Source organism: Brassica napus, chromosome A6 (genome assembly GCF_020379485.1).
Source record: "Brassica napus cultivar Da-Ae chromosome A6, Da-Ae, whole genome shotgun sequence".
Classification (NCBI taxonomy): Eukaryota; Viridiplantae; Streptophyta; class Magnoliopsida; order Brassicales; family Brassicaceae; genus Brassica; species Brassica napus.
The window spans coordinates 8,973,954-8,990,387 of NC_063439.1; the positions used below are offsets into that span (position 1 = coordinate 8,973,954).

Genomic DNA, 16,434 nt, shown 5'->3' on the forward strand with positions numbered 1-16,434 from the left:
ACGGCTTCCGGTAGCGGCTTCCGAGGATCTATAATGGTGAAGACCTTGGCAACCTCCAGGTTCGTTTTGTTTGCGGTCGTAGGATGCAGAAATTTAGGATGTCCGACCAGACCCGCGATACGCTCTAATCCGTCTTCATTGAAGAACTGAAAGGGAACTTTCCGCAGTTCCAACCATATAGGAGCAGAGGTAAGCTCAGGCTTTACCGGAACAACTCCTGGTTCCCACTTGTCGACAAACATAGTTTGTCCTTCAATCTGCCACAAACCTTGACGAATGACTCTGTTTCTCGTTGCCACATTTGGGATACGAAACAGGAAAGCAAAACCCTCCATCTTCGAAACCGCGATGTCCCGGTAGTTTTTGCTCCAAATGCCATTAACAATGTTGTGGAGAGTGCCTTGCGAAGGGGGGTCCGAATAGAATTGTCCCATCACAAAAGGCTCCCAAGATTTCCTATTCTTCTCAATGACAGAATTAGGAATCTTGATGCAAGCCTCACCGGATGGGAGGACAAAGGCATCGCCCTTTTTCTGAAGCGGTTTGCCATAGCCTTTTACGTGCGTACACCAAGTTTCTACAGGTAACGAGTCTTTTTTGGTGGTCTCATTTAGAGTCTTCAGCTTAAAAAAATTAACATGTTGGCTTGCAAAATGATGACATCTCTAGATAAAAGTTGGAAATTACTCAGCTATATTCAACTTATATATTGTCTACACCTACTTCCAGTATATTAGTGAATACTCAGTGGAATTCCTACATCTCTAAATTTTCGTTTATGAAGATGATTTCTTATGAAAAATGAAGAGACACAATATTAGAATACAATAATAGTGCCACGTATAAATGCTATACTTGATATGTTCTACATAAATTATCAGTATATACTAATGTTTTATATACTTTTAACTTTAAGTGGTTCAACATAATTATTAGCTTCTTCTACTCGTACTGGTAAGTTCTACACTATATTATTCTCTACATTCTTTTAATTCATCATTAGTTCGTATAATCTATGTATATTGCCATATTGGTCTCCAACTCTCTTGATATTATATTTCACGCATAGTACTAATAAAACATTCACTAGTTAAAACTCTTGGCAGATACAGGATTAACACTATCTAACTTTCGTAGGGAATGTAAGAATCGTCGTAGAACGAATAAGAAGTTGACACGAGATGATTAAACGAGACGCGATTAACGAAGATAAGATGATATAACAATGCTACAAGTCATTTAATAACGATTTTGATAAACAACGTCGTTTTCTAGAATAAGAGAAAAGGAAGAAGGACAACGAGCCACTTGCACTCGCGTGGGGACGCAACATAAAGCCGTACGTGCGTGACTGTGAGATGTGGCCTCTCTATCTTTCTTGTCTTGTCCAATCTGTTCAATGGCCCAGATGAGGAGATACGTTTGTAAATTTTTATAAAATCGTATGGGTAATGTAGTCTTTTTCTATTTATTGGCATGTTCTTGGTGAGATGTTGTTTTCTCCTTCACATTACATTACGTGATGACGACTACTTCCCCCGTAACACGGTGTCGAGATTCAGGCTCTCAATAGAAGACGGTGTAGGACGAAACGAAATGGGAATATTATCAATTTTTAATAAAATTTGATATGATTTGTCTATTTTAAGTATGAAATCTGGTATGTAAATTGTAGTAATATGGAGAGTTAAGAACAATTTTCTAGTTGTTCAAAAAAAAAAGAACAATTTTCTAAGGCTTTATTTATTTATTTTACATTGTTCATAATTTACTTTGTTAGTTTTTTCTCTGGGTGAAATATATTAGAGATACGAAAGAGGAATAATCATTCTTCAATAAAGCCATGTAGTCTGTAGATCTTGATTCTATATCAGATTAGACAAGTTGTTAGGCAACATTTGTTAGGAGCTCCATGTCTCGAAAGAAAAGTCGTCGATAGTCTCGTTATCACTAATCACTTAGGCATGTTACATGTTTATAATAACTATATAGTACTTATTAATTAAATAAATGTAACAGTATAACATGGTACGGGTTATAAAATAGTTTGGTTCGTAGGACCCACGTTGTCTTGGGTAATTTACAAACATAACCCGGGATTTCGACTGTCAATTACTTTCTAGATTTTGTCTGTAATCCCCTGTATATTATTTGAGAAGCATTGCAACATTTTTTTGTATCCACATGTCATCACTAGAATGATTCTTAGAATCCTTAGAGAAATATGTTGGTCCATCTAAATATATAATAATCTTTTTATTAAACCACAATAAATACATTATTAATGTGCTTCATTATTTCTTTAAATAAGATTACGGAATTGCCTAATGTGGCTAAAGTAAGTGTGTATTATAATTATATTTGTTTAATTTTAAGCTATTAAAATAAATTAAACAATCATAGTAACCATATAATAAAAATTAAAAAAAATTATCTATATATTATATTTTGAATTTTTAAACACGAGTATAAATTACTAAAATTGTTAAAAAATTCACATTCAAATTTTGTGATCTATGATTTAAAACTTTTGTTATGACATGATACAAATAATTAAAAAATAATATAAGTTGAAAGTATCATTTAATAAGTATCAAAAATAAAAGATATATAAATATATGTATCATTTTAAATTAAACTATATGCCATATAAAAATATATAAATATCTTAATTTTGAAATTTACTTTGAACATTTTTTTGATAAAAAATTTGAAAAAATATTGACAACTTAATTTTTTAAATATTATAAATTACTTAAACCATTAATCGCACAGTGAAAATTTGCTATCACTAATACAAATTTAGACTTTTTGCTATAACAGATACAAATACAAATGATAAAAATATGAGCAAAAAGCGTCATCTAATAAATATTTATATTAAAATATACCATATATATGTTACTATCATTTAAATTTAATTATATATCATATCAAATAGAAAAAATATTTTTTCGATTTATAAAATTTATTTATATGTTCGCATCAATTTAAATATATAAGTAGTAGATAATGACTTTTTAATTATTCAATATATATTTATTATTTCATAATATGTTATAAACATATAATATATAATATAATTTATATATATAATGTTCATTCCGCGCAAGGCGCGGATCTTAACCTAGTTCTATTTTATTGTAGTTTTTTTCATAACGTACTTAATTAAGAATATGTAGTTGTTATAGTTTTAAAAAATAAATTATAAGAAATTAGTACCGTCCAACTAATAGTTCTCAACTGATAATCTCACATTTTAAAACATAAATTTCAAATTTTAAATGAACTAACTAGCTGTTGTAAAGTTTATTACTCTTTTTATCCTTATATATTATAATCTTTATTACAAAATAAATATTATTTATGATTTCAATACAATTAATTCATTGGTTTATCTCTTTTACAATTAAGCTAATAAATATAATAACTATTATATAATTATAGTCGCAATTTTTTTTGTCATCTAATCAATGGTTAAAAAAATCGGTAAACCGTTTTCGAGCGAGTGAATGTTAAATTACCGATGACCACATGTTAGAAATATATGAGTTTCGAACTCAGCTCGTTTAGCGACGCTGGAACGCCATGCTACCATCCGACCATTAGCATGTGGTTTAATCAAAAGTTAAAATGAAACATTTAACAAATTCTTAATTTATGTACAAACTTTAAAAATGATATACAATTTGAAATAGAAGGAATGTTTTCTTAAGTTTTGATTATTACTACATATTTTTATCAAACAACTAATACATATTTCGAGTAATCTAACTAGTTTTTGTAGTTTATTTTATACACATGGTGTTGTCAACTTCACTAATGTAAACATAGAGCCAATGGTTTTGGTTTGTTTCAAACTTTTCTTCTTCTTTTTGTGTTAACGCGTTTGAATTTTGTCTTTCTTTAGATAATTTTACACTATTTCAACTTTACATAAACTAATGATTGCTTTTAAAAATACGTAAGAAATTGTGCGTAATTTTCTGTAGCTACTTTTATTTCAAAGTCATAATTAATAACACAATGATCATATTTTCATATGCCACATAACAATAATAATTAGTTTTAATCTAATTAACAAGTATGTTGACTAAAATAAAGTAAGAATTTAACAGTTTATAGTACAAAAATGGAGTATTATATTTGTTTTGGTACAAATGGTTAAAATGCAAAAAAAAAAATGGAAGTGTCTTGGATCCTTCAACTATCATCTCTCTCTCTCTCATATGGGCGGCTCGAATAATGTAACACAAGTGCCCTCCTCACTGTTGGTATTTACAGTACGTGCCACCACAATTAAAAAAAAAGAAAATAAGTTAAATCGTACTTGAAAGACATGAGCAGAAAAAGAAAGAAAGAAAGAAAGAAGAACCAAGGACGAGCAGAGGAAAGCAAAGGAGAGGAAGACGGAGACGAACAAGGATAAATCTGAGATTTTGCTTCAATCTAATAGAGAGAGAGAGAGAGAGAAGAAGCTCGTCCATAGAAAAATATAATCTTTTCTCTTCGTTTCCTTGGATCGGATCGGATCAGGAAAGCTACAACCTTGAAGATTCCTTTTTGAAGAAAGAACAAATCTTCGAATCTGAAGAAGAAGCTCTGTGATGTTGTTCCTCTCTAACCGAATCCGTCACGAGCTGAGGTTTGATGCTTCTTGAAGCTGCGATTAGATTCCCTTTGTTTACTGAATCGGAGCTAAGCGTTAGATATGTTTAGATACGTTGCTGCTTCGTGCTCTCCATAGATTCGATTCTCTTGTGGAAAAGTCTGAATCTTTATTTGGAAAAGGGATATTTTTTGGATCGATTTAGAGATGGAAGAAGTAGGCGCTCAGGTGGCTGCTCCTTTATTCATACACCAATCGCTTTCTCCTATGGGGAGAAAACGCAACCTCTATCACCACCAGATGCCGAACCGTCTCGTTCCACCTCAGCCTGAGCAGCGTAGAGACGAGTGGAACTCCAACATGTGGGATTGGGATAGCCGGAGATTCGAAGCTAAGCCTGTTGACGCTGAGGCTCTTCGACAGTTTGATCTGAGTTCAAGGAAGGTGGGAGAAGAGAGGGGGCTTGATTTGAATCTTGGAAGCTGTCTAAACGCCGCGGAGGAAGAGACGGCGCAGGCAGCTAGACCGAGCAAGAAGGGTCGGTCTGGATCTCCCGGAAGCGGAGGGAACTATCCGGTTTGTCAGGTGGATAACTGTAGTCAAGATTTGTCTCATGGTAAGGATTATCACAGAAGGCATAAAGTCTGTGAAGTTCACAGCAAAGCTACTAAGGCTCTCGTTGGGAAACAGATGCAGAGGTTCTGCCAACAGTGCAGCAGGTAGAAATGAATCAACTGCTTGACTTTTAAACCGAATCTGGTTTTTAAGATGAGTTTCTTTTTTTTTTGCAGGTTTCATCTTCTTTCTGAGTTTGATGAGGGGAAAAGAAGTTGTAGGCGTAGGTTGGCTGGCCACAACCGACGTAGGAGGAAAACAACGCAGCCTGAGGAGGTTGCTTCTGGTGTTGTAGCTCCGGGGAACCGTGATGGTACCTCTAACGCTAATATGGATCTTATGGCTTTGTTAACCGCCTTAGCTTGTGCACAAGGTACCAAGTTGAGCTTTTCTCTGGTTCTTAGAGTTCTTGTTTTATTAATAGCTTTGTGGTCTGTGGTTTGCAGGTAAGAATGAGGTAAGGCCAATTGGGTCTCCAGCTGTGCCTCAAAGAGAGCAGCTTCTTCAGATACTCAACAAGATAAACGCTTTGCCTTTGCCTATGGATCTCGTCTCTAAGCTCAACAGTATTGGGAGTTTAGCCAGGAAAAATACTGATCACCCGGTGGCGAACCCTCAAAACGATGTGAATGGGGCTTCTCCTTCCACCATGGATCTGCTTGCTGTTCTCTCCGAAACATTAGGCTCATCTTCACCTGATACGCTAGCCATATTGTCTCAAGGTGGGTTTGGTACCAAAGAAAATGACAAGGGTAAGTTATCTTCTTACGACCACGTTGCTACAGCCAACTTGGAGAAGAGAACCATTGGTGGGGAGAGAAGCAGTAGCAGTAACCAGTCTCCTTCTCAGGATTCAGATTCACATGCTCAAGACACTAGGTCTAGCTTGTCTCTACAACTGTTCACCTCCTCACCCGAGGATGAGAGTCGACGACCAGCCGTGGCGTCCTCGAGAAAGTATTATTCGTCAGCAAGCAGTAACCCTGTGGAGGATAGATCTCCATCTTCATCTCCTGTGATGCAAGAGTTATTCCCATTGCAGAGGTCCCCTGAAACCATGAGGTCTAATAATCACAATAACACAAGCCCCGTGAGGACTGGGGGTTGCTTGCCTCTTGACCTCTTTGGTACATCAAATAGAGGAGCTGCAAATCCTAACTTTAAAGGATTTGGGCAACAGTGTGGTTATGCTTCTTCTGGTTCTGACTACTCTCCTCCTAGCTTAAACTCTGATGCTCAGGTTTGTAGCTTGTAAACTCCTCTTTAGCATACGTAGAGGAAACAAGCCGCTTATGATTTTTATTTTTATGGCATTGAAACAGGACCGCACTGGAAAGATAGTCTTCAAACTACTTGATAAAGATCCAAGTCAGCTCCCTGGAACATTACGAACTGAGGTGATCATTTCTGAGCTTTATCTAACCTTTCCTGATATATAAAGTAATTGGTTACGTCCGTTGAATACTCATTGTGATTCTCTCTACCTTTTATTACAGATCTATAACTGGCTGTCGAGCATTCCGTCAGAAATGGAGAGTTATATAAGGCCAGGCTGTGTTGTTCTATCTGTCTACGTAGCCATGTCACCCGCGGCGTGGGAACAAGTGAGTGGAAATATTTTAAGTGTGTTTGTTAATTGAACTATACTACGCTATGTGTAGCGGCAGCTAAGGAACGGCTTGTGATTTTTTTTTTCAGCTCGAGCAAAACTTGCAGCAACGGGTTGCTGTTATGTTACAAGATTCTCATTCAGGTTTTTGGAGAAACTCGAGGTTTATAGTTAACACAGGCAGACAGCTCGCTTCACACAAAAATGGTGAGTGCTCGCTCATGAGCTTGTCCTTGTAATGTTTTGATTTTATGTCAATAATGATCATAACATGTCATTTGGTTACAGGTCGGATTCGTTGTAGCAAATCATGGAGAACTTGGAATTCACCAGAGCTCATCTCAGTGTCACCTGTAGCTGTGGTAGCTGGTCAAGAAACAAGTTTGGTAATAAGAGGTAGAAGCTTGACTAATGATGGGATCAGGTAAACTTAAAACACCTGAACAGTTTCATCATTTCTTTCCTTTTCAGTTCTAACCTTTATTGTGATTGTGCTTCTAGTATACGTTGCACAGATATGGGTAGCTACATGTCAATGGAGGCAACAGGAGCAGCGTGTAAACGAGCCATGTTTGACGAGTTGAACGTAAAATGTTTCAGAGTCAACAACGCACAACCTGGTTTTCTTGGACGCTGTTTCATTGAGGTATATAACTGAACTTAACAGCTTTCTTTGTCAATCTATAGATGTTTAACGCCTTGGTTTGTGTACAGGTGGAGAATGGGTTTAGGGGTGACAGTTTCCCGTTGATAATTGCCAATGCATCCATCTGCAAAGAGTTAAATCGTCTCGAAGAAGAGTTTCACCCCAAAAGTCAAGAACAAGCGCAGACCTCAGATCATCGTCCCACATCAAGAGAAGAGATCTTATGCTTCTTGAACGAGCTTGGTTGGCTTTTCCAGAAGAACCAAACCACCGAGCCTCTGGAACAATCCGAGTTTTCCCTTTCCCGCTTCAAGTTCTTGCTCGTCTGTTCAGTTGAAAGAGACTACTGCGCTCTCATCAGAACACTCCTCGACATGTTGGTAGAGAGAAATGTGGTGAATGATGAGCCGAACAGAGAGGCATTGGATATGCTCGCCGAGATTCAGTTGTTGAATCGTGCTGTTAAGAGGAAAAGCACAAAGATGGTGGAACTACTCATTCATTACTCTGTTAATCTCGGTTCCTCTAAAAAGTTGGTCTTCTTACCCAATATAACCGGACCTGGAGGTATCACACCTTTACATTTAGCTGCTTGTACATCTGATTCAGATGATATGGTTGATCTTCTCACCAATGATCCACAAGAGGTATCTTTCTTTCTCTCCCTCTCTCTCATGATTCAAACATCAATACCAATGTTCAAGAAATTGCTAGACAGCAATTAGGCGCTTGATTTGTAAATGATTATTGCTTAGGCGGGTGACTAGACCGATTCTTTTATAAAATAATTTTAGAAAAATCGTTTCTATCCGATTTGCTGTCCGCCTAGACCGATTTTTAGAACACTACCAAAACCATCCTTTATAACTGACAAAATCCGTTTTAAAACTGTTACAGATCGGATTATCTAGCTGGAACTCTCTCTGCGATGCAACCGGCCAAACTCCATACAGCTACGCTGCAATGAGGAACAACCATACATATAACTCCCTGGTGGCTCGTAAACTTGCAGACAAAAGAAACAAGCAAGTCTCGCTAAACATTGAGAGCGAGATTGTTGTTGACCAGTTGGGTGTGAGCAGGAGATCAAGTACAGAGCTGAACAAGTCTTCATGTGTCTCGTGTGCTACTGTGGCTCTGAAGTATAGGAGGAGAGCCTCAGGCTCGCACCGTTTGTTCCCAACTCCTATCATTCACTCAATGCTTGCGGTTGCGACTGTCTGCGTTTGCGTCTGCGTTTTCATGCATGCTTTCCCAATCGTCCGACAAGGGTCTCACTTCAGTTGGGGAGGTTTGGATTATGGCTCCATCTAGGGAAAGAACAAGAAGTAAATTATATACTTGTTATTATTCTTTTGGCTTCACAACAAAAAAAAAAACCAGAAAAAGACAGAGACTTTACTACGGTTAATGGAAAGCTCATGAGGCTTGACTGTGCTCGGATCATAACAGAGGGGAACTTCACCGTCGGCTTTCGAGAGTTCTTTGTTTTTGTTTTCAGTTAAATACTTTGGTTTGCTAATTTTATTGTGTATTTCTGTGTATTCCTACTTATTATCATTATTATTATGACTTCTATAGTATCCTACTGCTTCAGTTACTGTACTATTTTGCATTTTTTGGTTCTTTGTCTTTGTAAATTTGTACTTTGTACAAGTAGTCTTATGTTACTGTAACTTCAACCTTTTCTTTTCAGTTATGGCTTCGTTTCAAAAGGATGTATTTATTTTCACTCACTATTTCTTCTCTTTTTCTTTCGAAAATGTTTATTAGTATTTAATTAATCCTTGTTATTTTTCTACGTCTGGTGATGAGAAGATTGTACTGGAAAGCATTATATATTCACTCTGATAATAATAAGAGGTTATGGATATACAGTTTATGTAAAGAATAATCATACGATTACTTAATCTAATTTGCTAAACCATGCACTATGTAAACCTATGTATATGGAAGAAGATCGGTGGAAACCAAGAGCATAGGAATCTTGTCACATAGTTCCCAAAAGGCCGTCAGAGGTTAAGGATTCCCACGTGGATTGTCGAGCTTCTGAAACATCACACAAGTCACTAATTAAATCTTTAGTTCGAGTGTAGTATTGGGTCACAAATAAAAGGATTCTTGGGTTAGTATGATTCCGATTTTTCAGTAGGATACTGGTTGGTTGATTTTATATGTATTGTTCGAAATAAAAAATGATTCTTCAGTTATTACTTTATCCATTTCTAATTAGTGTTCTTAATCTAATCAAAAATATATACGACAGTCCAATAAAAGCTACAATTACCCATCCATCATGTATGTAAAACACAAGGCGTGGTTTTTGTAAGGTTAATTTCCTGACTTTTATTTGCATAAATAAAAGTGGGAAAACATTTTACAGTAAACATTTAACACACACAAAAAAGAATAAAACATTTTACACAATGCCACTTTTTCAAAGAATTTTTCTTGAAAGCGGGAAGGAAAGTGGAAAAACGACACCGACAAAAAAAAAACAATTTATAACGTTTACGTTTCAAAAGTTTATTCCAGTATGGCGATGATTAAGAACTTGATTGGTTTCCCCGCTACCACCCGCAAACGCAGCTTTTGCGGTTGGTAGCGGTTGACAGCGTTTCGAAACAATCATACAAACCGCTACAAATCGCTTCAAACCGCTCTGAACCTCTTAAAATCAAAAGCTGGTTCCAGCTAGCGTTTGCGGTTGCGGGCGGTTGCGGGAAGATAATTTTTTTTCTTTTTCTTTAAAAACCATATAAATACAAAAATAAAAATATTCAATAAATTTTTTAAAATGGAATTATAAAAATACTAAAATATATCTATTATATTTTAATTAATATTATAAAATTTTAAAATAAAAATATTTTCTATAATTTTAAAAATTTAAAACTATAACTTTGAAAATATAATTTACATATTTATTATAATATTATGATTTTTGATATTTTTATAATTATATAAAATGTAAATATTGTTAATTTATTATTTAACCGCTGCTGTATTTGGTAGTTAACCAGTCATAAGTATCCCGCAAACGCACCAATTTCTAACCGCAGAACCAGTCGTACAAATCTCTTAAAACTGCTAGAAACCGCATCCACAAACGCCCGCAGCCGCAACCGCAACCGCTGCGTTTGAACCAGTCAGACCCTAAGGCAACTAACTCTTGATTTAAGTTTGTTTAAACAAATTATAATAGGGCTTCCAAATTAATGAAAAATTGATGAGACAATTATAAAAACTTCAAATGAGATGTAAGTGGTGGGTCATGTATCTCTTTCAATGGGAGTTGCATTTTAGGTGCCACACTCTTTTCAAAGATGCTACTAATATTAGGTAATTTGCTTTTTGGCTTTCTTTCTGTTTCTCCTTATGTAACTTTATAAGCCAAATAATTACAAATAGAATATATTGAAAGCCAAATAAATTATAAACATTATGTTCATATTTCCAAACACACCGAAAATGTTATATGCGGTAAGTTAATAACCTTTGCTACTACAGTGTGATGTTAAAAACAAAGTTACAATGTTAAACATATGATATTCTACTTAAATCCCAACTACATTAGAGACCAAAGAGCAGAAAACATTATACATTAACAATACTTATATTTCCAAACTTTAACAATACACATTATTCTTATGGTTATTCTTGTATCCCCAAATTTAGTTAAAATAATGTATCCTCCCACCCAACCTAATAAACATCAACACTCCAATCTATATGTACTTTCAATCAGCCAAACAGCAATACAATCATTTCCTTATACGTATAAACACTCATAATTAGCTATCCCCAAAAGTCCATAGTTACCCTCCTCTGACACGTGGAATTGCCCTAGTAACACCTCCATTTCCTCCTCCGCGGCCGCCACCACCGCCGCCTCTAGTCACACCGTCCAAAATAGCTTCACCAACACCTTCACCGAGACCTTCCATTATACCACCGAGAAAATCAATCACAACCTGCGACGCCACCCTTGCCGCCGTTCCCAAAACCGCCGGAGACCTATCCCTTCCTTTGTGTCCGTTTGCTCTGAGGCCGTTCACGGCGGCGTCCTTGGCGCAGACCGCATGCAAGTGGTAATCGCAAACGGTGCAACGGTAAACCCTGCCGACTCGCTTACCTCTCTTGCACTCTCCGCAGAGGAATCCCCCGGAGTGGTCTCCTCCGGTGTTGTTGGCGGCGGAGGAGAGGAGTTGGAGAGGGTGGTGGTGGAGAGAGGAGGAGGAGAGGGAAGGAGATAACATAGCGCAGCCAGGATGCATCTGGAAACTGCAAGCTTTGCATCTGAAGGTGTAACCTTTTGGTGATCTTCCACACACGTCGCATTTCGATTTCATTATTCCTCCTTTCGCTGGTATTCAAACATCAACATATAAGAAAATTATTAGCAAAAAAAAACAGAAAAGGAAACTAATCAACAATATCTCATTCTCGAAAGTATAACGTTATATCCGCATGTTGTCGGAAAAAACAATTTTACCTAAGTTTAACCATTATATTTTTCAGGTATATTCTAACGACCAAACCAAATATACATATGTTCCACTACTTTGTATTAAGTATTTTTCTTTAGTGACTCCATTCTAATTCATCAGATATTGTTTTTAAGTTAAATTTTGAAGTTTATAATTTTGTAGAAAGCTAATTATTCTCTGTTGTTCAACGTGGCCAATACTCAATTCTTTATTTTGATACCCACTAAACCAAATAATTATTTTTATTATTCAATGTAAAGCAATCAATTTGTTTTTTTAATAAAGCAATAAAAAAAAATTAGTCGACAATAGTCAGGGTTTCGTTATAGTGTTTTGACTCTAGTCCTTGGTCTGAAAAAACAAACACTGGAACGGATATAACGTTAGCATTAACACGAAAAAGAAAAAGGTAAAACAAACAAAATGTATCGTACAAAAATACCACAAAATTAATTATATTCAAAAATGTTCCGACAAAAAAGGAGATAAGTAAAAGAAGCCTACCCGGCTTGGCAAAGAAGAGAAGCTGATGCTGGTAATGAAAAGGATGTGACTTGAGTACAGGAGGAGCCGAAGCACAAAATTCATGGAGCTGATAATCACACTCTTGGCACACATACCTAATCCCAGCTCCTTCTTCTTTACACCCTGCACACGTGTAGATGTCCGGCAAATCAACTTTGACCAGCACGTGTCGCGGATGTCCGAAATGGACCATCTCTTCCCCTCTCATCAGTTGAGGAGATACCGGAAACTCTACGAACCGTGATCGTGGCGGTTTTCTGTTAAGATCATTAGTATGTACCACGGCTGTTGCGGCGGTAGCGTTTGAGGCAGAACGTCTGATAGCTACGGCTGCGGCGGCAACAGCAGAGTTGTTTGTGGTATTGGAATTAATGACTATCGATTTGCTTCTGATCATTCTTCTTTTGCAAAATGAAAACCTTGAGTTGGTGGTAGAAGCTATGATTGGTTAGGGTTGTTTGTGTGGTACGGTGATGAAATTTGGAGTGGTTATTTTCCCAATTGGAGTGGTAAAATTAAGTGGAGATGAGAGTTTATTTATGGTGGAAAATATTGTAACTGTTTTCATAACATAGACAGGTTTTTCTAAAGAGAGAAAGCGTGTAGTTTTCTTTAGGGTTTCTAGAAAGAAAAGAAGATGCTTCGTAGACTTATTTGTCACTTGTCAGTAATTGCATGTAATTTTTACGTTAAAAGTTCAAAATAAATAATGAATTAAATCATTGATCTTCTTTTAAGTAGATATGGCTTTGCATGTGTGAGGATGTGAGTTAGGGTTTGTCGCTACAATTTCATCGATTTTGAAGCGACGAAATTGTGGAACTATGAAGCACCAAAAAGTCACAGATATGTATATATATATATTTGGATAGAAATGGTGCCTTTGGCTCAATCTAAAAAGAGTAGATGAATCCACCATATATATTAAAACCATTCTACAATGTTGTTAACTTCTCATTTAAAAATAAATACTACACGTACTAGTTCCCATAAAGCTACATATGTTATAAACTGTTTACTCATACTCCTCTATTTTTAAGAGATAAATGCTTTTAATTTTTTTTAAAGTTATATGTTATATGTTTTCTAGATATTTTTATTAGTCAAATTAAAAATTTCAAAAATTAATTATACTTATTGAAATACTATTGGTATAAAATTACTGAAAACTGATAAACACAGAAAATAATTTATTTATAATAAAAATTTGATAGATTTTTAATATGTATAGAAACATATAAATATGCATATGTTTTTCTATCTTTTAGAAACAAATAGAGTATACCAAACAACTATTTACTACATTTCGAGAAAGAGAGGAAGGCAAGCTGACATCAACAAAACATGGACAACAACAGATCAAATGCAAAGAAGGATTGCCAACGCTGTGAGAAATAGAGTTACTTCGCTTAAGTATAAGTCTGACCACAAATAGGCAGGTTTACTTCGTTAGTGATTCCAACACACAATGTAACTGACATGTTTACAGTTCATAATCTCCTTTTTTTTACATTATAAATATTATTCTTTTTATAGATGAATAAATTTAAAATTTCATCAAAAATAAATAAATGGAGTTTCTATTCGTTTTGGCCGAATCTAAGTAAATAGCTAAATCCACCATTAAAACCATTTTACAATGTTGGTAGATTTTTTTTTATATAAGAAAAGAAAACCACACGTACTAGTTCCCATAAAAGCTACATGGCATAAACTGTCACTCATAGTTATTTAGGCCTGGAGTATGTTATTTAAACCTAATCTCTCTTTAGGTTAGTTAAACCTTTTTGATCAAAGATTACTTCATTTATAAATAAATTAAGGTTTTACGTTCCAACAGAGGAAGCTGATACAATAGCGCTAGCAAGAGGCAGTTTAGCAACTGAATCGGCATCGGAGTTTTGCAAACGAGGAATAAAATCAAAAGAAATTACATCAAAGTAAGTACTAAAGTGATAGATGTTTTGGCAAAAAAAAAATTGAAAATATCAGGTTAAAGAGAAATGTCCGACAAATTCTGAACATAGTGTCTTTTGTCCTGGCATTGATCACACCTTCGACCTTTCTTTTGGATTGGACCTTGACGGAGAAAACAAAGACCACGAGAAAGAATGAAAAAAAGAACAAAAGAAAGAAAGAAAAGAAAAAGAAAAATATAAATTCAGTCCTCTGATTTATTGACACGTGGTTTGAAACCCACCAAATAATCGATCACAAAAAACCTAAACTAAGGATCGGTAATAACCTTTCTAATTACTTTTCATTTAATTAAATCACTCTTTTTGTTTAGAAACTCCACTAAAGTCCGCGATAAAGATGGTCTTAGCACCGTTTAACAAGAATCCTTACCAAATCACATTACATGTTGAAATTTTCGTTTGCTTCACCCCATATACATTCTATCTTGCGCCTGTCCACATATGCCAAAAAAGGTTCAAAATATATTACTCTACCTGTGGAAATTACATAACGAGAAATGCTTAGTTCCCTACCAAATCCGACAGTGGAAAATATCACAGAAATGTATTGGGCCCCGATTTAATTCCGATTCTTCACGAGATCATACAAACAAGTATATAGTGATAGCTTCCAAGCAAACCACAAAGATAAACAAAGGAACTAATTTCTTGTCGTAACCAATTCAAAAAGTAATATTCGTTCATAGACTTTCGTTCAATGTTTTCTTTAGTGGTGGATTTACCAGAGTTTTTTTTATGATAATCAACTACAATAATGATTGGCTGTTATGAACTTTAAAATAATAAATATAATAAAAGGATTCTGTTTTTTACAGATCCTGATGAAATATATCTAGGTTTCGGTCTGAGTATTTTATCCAAATGAAATTATATATAATGATCAAAATTACGAATAAAATTCTATAAATTAAAATTCTATAAATTTTGCATACGGGTCCAACCATGGTAACAATTAATGGAATAAGAATAAGAAGAATGGAACTGATTTAGAAAATAGAATATAAATATTTATTCCAAATCAAAAATGTTGAGAAATGTTTATGAATATTTTTCTTTGTAAATTTTTTGAAATGATTGTGGAATTGATTAATGAGTATTTCATTTCATTCAAGTAAAATGGTAAAAAAAATTAAAGAATCAATAAAATTAATGATTATAAATCATTATATTCCAAAATTTGCAATCTAGTTGTAGCTGTAATTCACCATTCCTTTACTACACTTTTGGTATTAAAAATTTCCAGCAATTTAGAGAAGGAAGAAAATATTATAAGAAACAAATAGCTTTTCTGCTTTGTATGCGCTGTAAGGGAAGGAGAAGAGCATCAAAGAACATCAGAGGACTAATTAACACCATAATTAAGATTCTCACTCAATTAAAAGTTTAAAACATATCAAAACTTGACTACAAGTCTTGATTTTAGCCAATTGTTTCACTTTGTTCAATTGCACAAGTTATTCCACTCTGTCATTTCATCTCCGGATTAATCATTCTTGGGGTAGTTATTCTTTCCAATTCGACGAAAACGTACATAGTTAAGATAGAGAAGCGAATAAGAGAATATTTAGCCATTCAACTAACAGTAGTTTTCTCTTTATTCTCATACATTGTTCTGGATAATGAATTATCCTCATGAACATAGATATTCTCTAGATTGTGATTAGGGACAATTCAATTTTCTTTTGTTCGTTTCGGTTTGGTTACGTTCGTCTTATTAAATCTATACCCAAACTCTTATTGAAGTTGCCCCGGCTATAATTCGGTTCAGTTGTGTTTTGTTTTATATATCACCAAATGTATGAAATTTGATATGCTCGTTTGTTTCTTCACCCGGCTGTGTTAACTCAAGTTAAATGAATGGTTAGGGGTGATAGATATAAGTCTTGACTGTAATGTATTTTTCTGATAGTAAAAGAAATATATTAAACCAAGTGGTTTTGGTCTAGCGGTAAATAGGTTCC

At 35.0% G+C, this 16,434-nt stretch overlaps 2 protein-coding genes across 2 annotated transcripts; one reads left to right on the forward strand and one right to left on the reverse strand.

Moving 5' to 3' along the window:
- The first annotated feature begins 4,348 nt into the window (after positions 1–4,348).
- LOC106347297 (squamosa promoter-binding-like protein 14) lies at positions 4,349–9,062 on the forward strand. Its single transcript, XM_013786814.3, has 10 exons — positions 4,349–5,328; positions 5,401–5,597; positions 5,671–6,464; positions 6,547–6,621; positions 6,721–6,828; positions 6,923–7,040; positions 7,122–7,257; positions 7,335–7,479; positions 7,548–8,126; positions 8,377–9,062. The coding sequence occupies exons 1-10, from the start codon at positions 4,817–4,819 to the stop codon at positions 8,791–8,793; spliced, it is 3,081 nt and encodes a 1,026-aa protein (XP_013642268.2). The 5' UTR covers positions 4,349–4,816; the 3' UTR covers positions 8,794–9,062.
- Positions 9,063–11,065: 2,003 nt separating this feature from the next.
- Positions 11,066–13,149, reverse strand: BNAA06G14820D. The gene is made up of 2 exons (XM_013791367.3): positions 12,474–13,149; positions 11,066–11,845 (listed from the first exon to the last, which is right to left on the reverse strand). Exons 1-2 carry the CDS (start codon positions 12,889–12,891, stop codon positions 11,298–11,300), a joined length of 966 nt encoding a protein of 321 aa, XP_013646821.2. The 5' UTR covers positions 12,892–13,149; the 3' UTR covers positions 11,066–11,297.
- Positions 13,150–16,434: the final 3,285 nt, after the last annotated feature.